The 11,481-nt window shown below is 33.2% G+C and overlaps 1 protein-coding gene across 32 annotated transcripts in view; it reads right to left on the reverse strand.

The window, feature by feature from the left end:
• The window catches only part of cac (calcium voltage-gated channel subunit cacophony), a 66,801-nt gene that overhangs the window by 9,483 nt on the left and 45,837 nt on the right, over positions 1-11,481 (reverse strand). For 9 of the 32 annotated variants that reach the window (XM_089264321.1, XM_089264330.1, XM_089264319.1 and 6 more), the window contains 6 exons: positions 10,942-11,144; positions 10,637-10,845; positions 9,718-9,732; positions 8,121-8,180; positions 4,356-4,567; positions 2,840-2,876 (listed from right to left, as the gene is read on the reverse strand). In XM_089264321.1, the coding sequence (XP_089120447.1) occupies positions 2,840-2,876; positions 4,356-4,567; positions 8,121-8,180; positions 9,718-9,732; positions 10,637-10,845; positions 10,942-11,144 (736 nt within the window). The remainder of the gene's footprint in view (positions 1-2,839; positions 2,877-4,355; positions 4,568-8,120; positions 8,181-9,717; positions 9,733-10,636; positions 10,846-10,941; positions 11,145-11,481) is intronic. The other 23 variants (XM_089264339.1, XM_030387469.2, XM_030387467.2 and 20 more) reach the window with 12 other exon arrangements.

The raw sequence follows: 11,481 nt of genomic DNA on the forward strand, positions 1-11,481 counted from the left end.
CAAAACATAGGAACAGGAGAAGAAGATACACACACACATATATACACACACATACATGTAGATATATGCATGTATGTTAGCATGTGTATGTGTATATTACTTCACTGCAACAAAATACATATCCAAATGCGAATTTCAATTGCACTAGGTTGAAGTATCGAAAGGTTCTTAAATGCAGGATAACCTAGTTTAGGGCGTGAAACATTTAAACAATTTCATACACTACTTAAGAGTATACATGTATGTTTACATACTTGAACACTTTCAAATTAATTTAGATCATTTTTTTTTTTTTTTTGGTTATAGTTTTGTTTCTGTTTTTCTTTGTATTTTATGCTCTATTTGTTTTTCTAGCTCATTTAAGTTAGTTTTTTTTTTCGAGTTTTTCATCTTTTGTTTTTTTTGTTTTTTCTTTCGTTTTATTGATGTGCCAATCATTTAGTACCCAGATTCATCTACATATTGTCCTATATTTATGTAAAACCAAGTGATATATTGTTCAACTGAATCAAATATAAGTAAATGTGAAGGATACGAAACTTAAGTTCAATAAAATACAGTTATAACTGACAAATGATGTTACACACTACGGTTGTCTATTTATATTTACATACAGTTAGTGGAGATATATACAGATATGCTACAAACAAATATGTACATGTGTGTTGTCTAAGACTCGGATCTACAGATAGATATTACATCAATACAAAAGTTAGTTCGATTCAAGCAGTGTACAGAGTTCAAAGTTGTGTAAAAACTAAGCGTGTCTGAATATTTACAGTTTAGCATCTACATATCTAAGTACATCTATTGATAGATATATGTATGTGTATATATATAGTAATCTCATGCAATCTACGGATAGTTGTACTAGTTGTGTGCGTTTGTTTGTGGGGTACATATATATATATATTGTATATGGGATTATTCTGTTGGTTTCTGATTTCAAGTTCTGGTGGATGTGCAGCTGAGCGAGCGAGTGACCTGTCCAAATGTCCATCAATCAGGTAATGAGCCCGACTTACTTACCACGCTTTAACTAACCTACTTTGTGGACTTGCAAACAGTAAGCGATTAGGTCGAGTTTTCATTCAAGTGTATTCCTATCAGGGCGGATACCAAGGCGGCATCCAAAACTTTGTTCTCTTGTTTTCTTCGAGTAGAGTTGTGTGCCCGAATCGGCACGAAAATATTTGATAGTAGTGAAGGAGTATTTAATTGTTGTTCTGTTTCGTTTTCTTGTTGTGAATTGAATACGTGTTTAGAGTTTGAAACTACTTAAGAGTACAATATAAAGGTCCTAAGTTATCAACAACAGAAAAACGGGAAAAGAAGAAGAATAATTTACTTTCCGTATTGGTAAGTGGGACACAAGAACATGTACTATAGTTATAAGAATAAAATGCTTCTGCTTTAAAATATCCTAAACACATTACTCTATATTAACACTAGAACTGCCCGAAGTCAGAAAACGTGTACACAATTATTCTGCAAGTATACGACCCTTACTGTCTCATACCCGTTCAAGCAGTCAAACTGGGCATATTGGTTCGATTTATCTGCAAGTGTCCAGTCCGGAGTTATACTACTTGACTTGAAAAGTCCCGAGATTATAACTTTAATGTGGGCGTGGCAAAACGGACATCACTGGATTTCGAACAATTTTTATGCGAATGTCTATGGAAGCTGGAGACCTGGAATTTGGTATTTAAATCCGAAGTATACGACTCTCTGATAAAAACCTTATAAAGTTAAGGCTCCTGAGACTATCAAATTTATGTCCCTATTTGAGTAGGCGTGATAAATCGCAAAATAATTATTAGTGCGATAGTTTAAAACTTGATCTGGTTTAGTTTACATATTGATCTCAAGAATATACTAAAAATTCCAAGAATTCAAAAAGTACAATTCGGTTGATCTCTTCTATTGACAGATCTGGAGCCACATCTATGGTTCGCCCATTAGACTATTTACTAAAGTGAACTGGCTGAACGGGTATTGGGCAGTCGAGTGCGCCCGACTGTCATGTTCTTGATTGTTTTTCTTTTCTTTTTAACAGATTTCGCATGGGTTGCTTTAAGGCGAAGGCTGCAGGGATTTCTTTGAGATTACTTTTCGTTTAGATTATATTACGCTTTCTAAATTTCAATCATGTTTCTGCCAATGCCAATTCGCTGTCGGAGCAATGCCAGGCGACGCTCTGTTAAATTGCCGAAGGAATGCTTACGTACATGTAAGTAATTAAGTACTTATACATACGATCAACGATCAACGATCAAATTACAACATTTAGTATGAATACTAGGCGAAGATTTGCTTCTCTAAACTGTTCAATAATGGCTATGCGATACACACGCATACACATATACGGATATGTCTATATATGTACACATATGTATATATATATATGCATATGCATGTGTATTTAAGGTATGTATGTAAGTTGCTAAATTGCTTACATTAAGTTACATCGCACGCATGTACATACATTTAGTTCTAGATGTACACACATTAATACTTATACTGTTACATACATACATTAATTTATACATATACAAGTATATATACGTACATATACAACAATAATTATATATATGTGTATATGTATATGTATATATATGTATATATAGTTGTGTATGTAGATGAGTGAGCGTATAGTTTCAAAGGTACTAGTGTTTTACTTCGACTTAAGTAATTTTGGTTTTTTTTGAACAACATTTATATCGGAAACGGATTATGGACACAAAGAGTATTCACATATATTCATAGAGATAATATACACAATTATTGATTCTTGTTTAAGTTTTTAAATTTGATTGATAATTTCTTTTTGGTTTACCGCTTGGAGTTTATCAAACTTATTCACCTTTTTGTTTCTGAAATTATTTAAAAATTAGAAAAAAAAAACAATTTACTTATGTAAATGTACAAAGCACAGAAAGTTGTTAGTGTTTGTTTGATTGTTGTTAGTTAGTGTTTGATTGTTTGTTCATTGGTTTGTTGTTGTTGCTATTGGTATTGTGATTGTTGTGTTACTTTGTGAGTGAACTTAAAGGAAAACAAATCAAATATTCAAAACAAGAGAAGTCTTGAGAGTCTCAGCAGACCTACACATAGCATATCATATGATGGCTCGAATTTATTCATTCATCAAATATACATACATATGTATATGTATGTGGTAAGTCTGATCTCCATTATATAAGTATACATATAAATAATGTATGGCAAATGGCTGATTCAGGTGAATACGAATCACGTATATATGATATTTATATGGGATGCATATGTATGTATGCACATGTATAATACATCTATGCATGTATGTATGGCATGTATGACATGTGCAGCCAGTACAGCTAAGAATAGATTGATAATAAGCTGTGGAATACCGAAATCTGAAGTGGAAGATGTATCTTCATTAAATTGTTGGGTAACTGTTATTATGACGAACACCTAAAGAGTTTTTCTTGAGATCTACATGTACATAATAATATTTTATATATTATAACTTGAAGTTATACTGGCTATATCAGAGATATCTCAAATTGAGATCATTAAATTGCATTAAAAAGGGAATCTTCGGTCCTTAAAGTACTTTTAGATAGCACTATAGAACTTCAAATGCAAATCTTTTCTGGAAAAAGTCCTCGAATACAATTAAAATATTTTGCTTCAAGATTCGATTTATCACGTGAAAAAACCATCAGGAACGTGGAATCCCTTTGGTTATTGGTTTATGTTTTAGAAGAGTGCAGAACTATGTGTGTCATACCTTTGAGCTGGTCAAAGAAGCATTGGACTTCACTTTAAAGTAAATAATTATCTTGAGGAAACATCATTTCGATCCCAAAAGCTATAGGAAGTATTGGCATACACTTCACAATTTAAACAAATCCTGCACTATGTCAATCGAATTTCGATTCCGTCCTTAAAACATTTATCAATAGACATTATGTATTATAATTAAGTGGAAAATATACTGGGTATACGAAGAGTTCCTTTCTATAACAATATACGAAATGGGTTGAAAAAGCGATTGAGGCAAGTAAGTACAATAGAGGTAAGAAGGTCTTTGTTTCGTTACACATATGAGGTTCAATCAAGGAGAGCTTCTAATGAGCAATACGAATGGATATGAGCTCTACAGCGAGCTGGTCATAAATGTACCCAGAGCAATATCGAGCGAGCAGTTCTGGCTGACAATGAAGACTGGATGTATTGATGTATACATAAAGATGAGTGATGACTGACTGATGAATGATGAATGATGACTGATGACTGATGAATGGTGACGTTAGCAATACTATGCACTTGTGATGTTAAAGTTAAGGTGTTGTTTGTTTTTAAATTACCTAACTGATCGCTTTCTGATCGTACTCCGACGTGCTAGTGTTGCCAAACTGTTGTGTTCGACATCACCATTAGCGTGATAAGTGCTTGCTAACAAATGTGTCTGTGAGTTGGCGCCTCCTTCCCCATTTGGCTCAAAACTTATCGAGCCCTGACGCGATCCTCCTTTGTCAAGGGCTGCCATATCGAGCAGGCAATTAAAGAATGATTGTTTCTATTTTGTTTCGTTTCATTTAGTTTCGTTTCGTTTTGGTTTTGGTTTGGTTTCGTTTCGTTTTGAAGTGCAGTTCGTGCCAGATTTGAGGTTCGTTTATAGCATTTGGTTTGTTTTCAGTTATTTGGTGATTGTTTCATGGGTATATATAGAAAAGGTTTTGAGTGTGTGTTTGTTGTTATTTTGTTGTTGATTTTGGATTTATCATTGTAGTTTCATTGGATGCGATTTGTTGGTTGGTTCGTAGATAGCGAAACGTTGCGAGTTCAATTTTCAGTTTTCAGTTTTCATTGTTGTAGATTTGTTGGGTGAGTGGTGAGTATAAAGAGTCATGTTTGCATTGCAACGCATTAGATTTTTTGTTTGTTTTTTTTTTTTTTTGATTTGTGTTCAAGCATTAGAATGGAATGTAAGAATTATTATAGAATAATTGAAAATGTAATAAGTAGTTACAAAACGAATTAAAGATACATAACCAAAAAAGATTTAATTATGTATATAGATATATACACATGTATGTATATATTTATATATATTAATGTATAGCTGTTGTATTTTCTTTTTATAGTCTAAAAATATATAGTTTTGTTTACGTAATATAATAGATATATATGCAGTTATATATATATATATAGGTATGTTTATATTATAGTAGTATGGGCAAATAGCGGGTTTTCTGCTGATTTCTTTGATACGTATGTGTATGGAGTAGAGTATACCATTTAGAGATGTTTAAAGCTCTATGCATTTTAGAAAAATGTGTGTGTGTGTGTGTATATATATATATAGATATAAATGTGTGTGTGTGTGTGAGTGTATTTTGATTTGGTTTTATATTGATGTTTTTTGTTTTTTATATATATATATGTATATATATTTCAATTGATGTGGTAAAAACATGCGCAAACATTTTTACAACTCACTAGGTTTTTGAAGAAAATCTAAGAAGTATCTGTGTAAATATTTGAATATGAGAATTATGAGTGCCAATTTATAGAAAATGTGGACCGGGCAAGTAAATAGAATTAGATATTTGCAAAGAAAATCGTTTATCATATTGAGAATGTTTCTTTTTTTAGTCTTAGCTTATCGCTTAGCATGGTGTGGATGTAGTCTAGTAGTAGATGGTAAATGCTCAACACAAAAGATAAGTATCGAAAAGATATCTAAGTTTTTAGGTTGCATTTTCATCACACTTTCAGTTTATTTATGGTTTTTGGTATTATTAGTTTTGGTTTTTTGTTTTGTGCATGCCAAGGATTTCAAGTTTTTTATTTTAATTAAATTAGTTTAGTTTAGATCTATGGTTGGAGATTAGATATGCAAAAAGTTGAATTGGTTACCTAACTTAAGACTTATGTAGATGGGTTTGTTTTGCATGCCTATCGTCATAAATAGAATGGTATAGGAAACTCAACGGCACAACTTGTGAAACAAATAAAAATATATTGTAAATATAGGACATTTGCCATTGTTGTTTTCAAACTCGTACTAGTTCACATTTTTTCTCCTTTTTTTTTTTTTTTTTATTGTTATTTAATCATTTTCTTAATACGTTATATAATTTGCCTCGTCTTCAAATATAATTCGATGGCGGCCATCTTGGGCGCTACATATATAGTCTGATGTTGTCCTAATTAGATATACTATATATGTGAGTGTGTATGTATATATATGTATATATATATATATATATATAGGGTATATATGTAGGTTAATAGCTTGCAGTACAATGCATCTCTATGCATACAAATATGAAACGGTGCAAAACTCGATTCGAAAATTGATTAAATTGTGCGATTTAACAAGGCTCGCGAATGCAAATCAGCAAAGATAAATCATACAAACTAAGATAGCTCTAGTATTATCATTGTGGACTTAGAGAGGGTGCTGCTCTCCGGCAGCATGGCTCAAGCATACACTCGAAGGGGGCGTACTTGCTGCGGAGGGCAAAGAATGATCTAAATGGGTCTAGGTGCGATTTCAATTTCGATTCCGATTCAGAAATTTGCCAACAGAAATTATAAAAATCAATTCAGATAACAAACATCAAATTTGAATTTTGCCGTTATGCTATGAAAAATCATATATCATATAGTGTGTATATAAAAGATTCGTCAAGCCGGTGATAATTATCAATCTATTGAATGGTGTTCTAATAAAGGCTACCCTTGCAGAGAAGTTTTTTGAGTTGAGTTCAGATCTTTAAATATATACTTTTATATACTCATTCACGAAGTCAGAAGTCAGTCAGTCATTGTTATTGAAGTTACAATCTGGAAAAGCTAGGTACATGACAAAACGGTTATGACTATATGTAAAAGTCATAATGTGGTACGTGGGTGTAGCCTGAAATTCATTACGTCACTTAGGTATATAAAGATGGTATAGCTAAGCTAAAGTTCTGAAAGCCATTGACGGGCCCATAGATAGTATCAATGGACAATAATTTAGGTCATGAATCGATGGATTTTGTTCGATGTTTATTAATCGTCACATTCAGTCCTTCTGAAACGACGAGCGTACTCTATCGATAGTATCGATCGTTAAAACAATGAGAGACATTTTCGAGTAGAGTCACTATCCTTCGTTGTGCAGCCCTGTGCAACGTCAAGCGGGATGTAAGCAATCCCCTAAAATGTAGCTGTATTCGATTCATGTTAACCTCCTTCAATTATAGATAGATAGACGAATTCTACAGGAGGAACTACATTTTACAGATGTAGATAGATTTTTTTCTATTTACTTTGTTTGCAGTTCGTGAACGAGTATTGGGTAGTCGGTAGAGCCCGACACAATATCATTTTAAACAATTTTTAAAAAGCCCAAAAGTCTAGTATGTCTGTCTGCAAGGGTAGTTGATTTGGATTCCTTCTTATATCTTGTTTTTACTCAAGTTCTTTGCACAGATATTGTATAATAATCTAGATTAAATATGGTTTGATTGCTGTACATTGGTTCGTTAATATTCGTAATTATGATCAACAGGGGGAAATTAGTTGAAAAATTCTATTAGAAAATCGAGTATAATCGTGTGTCTCGGTATCGGCCTTGGCCTAGGCCTACGCCGTTGGCAATCGGATTATTTCGAAGGGATTGGATTGGATATTGAAGCTTTGTTCGAGCCTAGTAGATTGATTGGTGAGCGAGTGAGTATAGCGAACAAGTAATTTGTGTGGAGTTTTGTAAGCGAAAACATAACCATTGCATTGTTTAGATTTGTTACATAGGTGTTCTAGTTGTAGTTGTAGCTGTTTGTTGTTGTTTGTTAACTAGATATTTAGAAATTATTAGCTTAGGGTGTCTATGAAGAAATCGCATAATGCATGTTAACTAGTGTGGTAGGTTGATTCCCATATATGTAGTTATATAGAATTATAGTTCAGTTATGCACGTTCCTATGCGAGTATGTACACATGCCTCTAGCCGAAATTGTTGGTATTTGTTACTTGCAGAAAGTTGTAAAATGGCAAAAACGGTGATATAGGAGAGCTTATTAAAAGGCAAAGTAAAATCAAGCGAAAGATATTTTGTATTTAAAGAGATTATATACCGGCTCCTCGACGGCCGTTGGGCTATATTTACGATCATCATCATCTTCGGGCTTCTTCCGCTACCATTTGCCCAATTATCCAATTACAAGTATTCAACGACAATTTGCAAATTTTTGTCAATTTGTCAGTGTTAATTTATCGATTGTTTGTGCATTTAACAAGAATAAAACAATGTATGTAATTTAATTACTTTTCTTACTCTCTTAAGGCGCTCAACGAATTTTCGATTGGTTTTATGAATGGATTGTGACTTTACAATTATAGTATATGCTTTTTTCTATTTGGGTACGTGATCAACCATCATAAGAACAAAAATAATGTAAATAAATATAAATAAGTACATAATATACGAAATAGAGAATCACTTTTGCTTTCGCTCTTTGCTCAAACAACTCAAGTAAATATTGATATTTGTAGTATGATCTACGAAGTAAGACAATCAATGAATCAATTAACTCTACAATTACCTAAAGGAACAGCAAACATACGAGAGTCAGTTACAAACTTGACACTCAAAATATATGTATGTATATATGTATGTAATTAGTTATCAACTCGTTTAACTCTACCAAATATATGTATTTGACTACGGATAATTGTTTCGCTTTCGCTTTCGCTTCAATTCGGATCGTTTTAGATAATTTGATTGCTTGACAAATGATGTTCCATCCGAACAATGCACCACGATGATTTTCAGATATTAATCGGATATGTTTCATATTTTTCGTTAGCCAATTCGACTGCCCTCAAATGCAGTCAAAGTGCATTACTTGGGGAAAACACACAAATGTGAAATACAAATGAAAAGTGTGCACGACTTTTTCCATCACTTGGCTGAACTCATCTGCTCTCGTCTCCGTTTCATTATTTTCCTAATTGATGGAGACTTACAAAAAACCTATTGTCATTGAGTAGCATTTTAATAGAGGTTCTTCTTGGATTCATTTGAATGGAAATTGAATATCCCTTAGCAAATGGCTAAAAGGAAAATATATTGAAATTTTAAGGGTAAAGAATAAAATATTTGATTTTTATTTAATGCGATCTTTGCTCGAAAATATTTGGGAAAATTCAATTTGAAAAATATTTGAAAAATATTTTTTATTTTAGTTTTTTGATAGGACAGGATAGGTAAAATTTGGTGTCTATTTTTTATATCGGATACGGAAAATCAAAGTAATTTTTGTAGCTGAAACCTAGCTCAGACCAACTCAAGAGAAATTAAAATGGTTACATATATCTTCAATTATTCTTCATTGAAATTATCCTTACTTTAGATGAATGCTCTAACTAGCTTCGCTTTCTCACTAACTTCCCACTAAAGTTTAGGAATCTTCTGTTCCCACGACTCACAAAACCTCATTAAAAGTATTTTTTTTGCTGTGATGGAAAAAGTTGAAACTGTGTCACTTATCAATCGGAAATTTCGTTTCATTTGCTGATTATGTTTGGCTCGAAAAGAAAAGTATGCGAAAAGTATGCAATGCTTTTTTTTATCGGTTTTTGGTTTTTGTATTAGATTAGATACATATGTGTCTCAACAGATACTTTTACAAGTGTGTTAAGTGTGAGGTTGCATATAAGTTGATTATATACCTCCTTCCAATTCTGCATTTGTTATTATTAGTTAAACAAAATGATCAGTATTTGTTGTAGTCGTACATTTAATTGTATTGTTTTAGGTTATGTTCGAGAGTTCATTGTTAAAAAACATATGAGAAGAGAAATCATAATATATATTAATCAAATATTTTCATTGAATTAAATGTGCTTATTTGTAGGCGATTCGATGGCCCAGATTGGATCTCAATAATTGGAATTATTACATTAAAGTTTAGATTAAGTGATTTGATTAGATTTTGGTTTAGATCGTGTTTATATCTGGTTAATTGTGCACTTCTGATTCGAGTTTATAGATGACGATTAGCCGATCCAATCCAAGCCAAGCTAAATCATATATTCAATATGCAATGTCCTTGGAGTTGGCCTACAGTGTTCATTTTTTGTTTGGCGTGAGTTGAGAATACATGAAATGTATTTCACTTAACATGATTAGACACAATCTATACACATATACATACAGCCGTGTGTACATATATATATTCATACTCGATTAATGACAGTTAAACAGACAGGACACAATCTTGAATGATGGTGTAAGAGTGACAGAACTAAATAGCCAAAAGAAATATTGTAATTTATTGTAGACATATGGGTATATAGTAATTGCGACTTCTTGAAAATAAAACTTAAGCTCTTCCTTGATACCTAGGCACGATTATCGATTCATGATTCACAGATCCCTTAAAATACGTATTGCTATTTGATCGAAAGCGACAGTGAGTTAGACTGCGATACTTAAGCCCTGCGACTGAGATATCGATCATTGAAATAATAAGGCTAAGCAAACTGAAACAGCCCTCGGGCTGATTGCTCTTATTGATATGCTGAAGTACGAATTGCGCGATATATTTGCTGTTGTTTTTGGGTATATGCGAGATGGGGGGCAACTTACCGGCATGCCTGAATCAATCTGGCCGAATCGTGTGTTTCTCCAGGATTCCAATATGAGAAAACCTGCATAGATTTTACCAACTGAGAGTTTGCCCTTGTTCAACTGATCGATGGGCGGAACCAGCAGATTCAGCATCTTCTTTGCCTGCAGTGGCCAGATGTTCGTGATGGTTTCCCTGAGCTCCAGATCCGCCTGGTCCATTTCCTCGGCTACAGATGCGGATAATCGAAAATAGTAGTGAAATGTATTGCACATTATATACATGTATATGTATTTGTCTCGTTCGGTTTTTGTTTGTAACTTACGCGCTCGCATCTTAATGCTCAGATTCTCCCGAATCAGAGCGAACAACGTCGTCGTGAATTGGACTCTCAATTCATCGTCCAATGGCATATTCATACGTATTAGTTTCTTGTAGGCAAGCCGGTTGGGACACTTATTACCGAAACCCAGGGGCGGATCCATATTTTTCAGCATGTCATACATTTCCGTATAATGTATTCTACCACTATATGAATATCGTTTGTTGTTTGTTGTTGCCAACAGGAATCAGAAAGAAACAGCATAATCAGTTTTTCAATTTTCAAATGGCCAGACCAAAACAATCTATTCGATATAACCGAATCCCAGATACACAGAAACACAAGATCAGGGTACGATCTTTGGTATCTCTGGAGTTACAACAACAACAACAAAACAGATGCAAGAGAACTGAAAGTATGCTTTGTACAACATTCTTGGAGGCAAAAACCAATAAGTAAGTTTGAAGGGGCGAAAAGAAAACACTGGAAACAGAAGAGCTGTATCATTCGATCTCTAGAGGAGATCAGATATAGATGTATCGA

This window comes from Drosophila navojoa, chromosome X (assembly GCF_054131105.1).
Source record: "Drosophila navojoa isolate 15081-1374.11 chromosome X, UAZ_NAV_1.0, whole genome shotgun sequence".
Taxonomy (NCBI): Eukaryota; Metazoa; Arthropoda; class Insecta; order Diptera; family Drosophilidae; genus Drosophila; species Drosophila navojoa.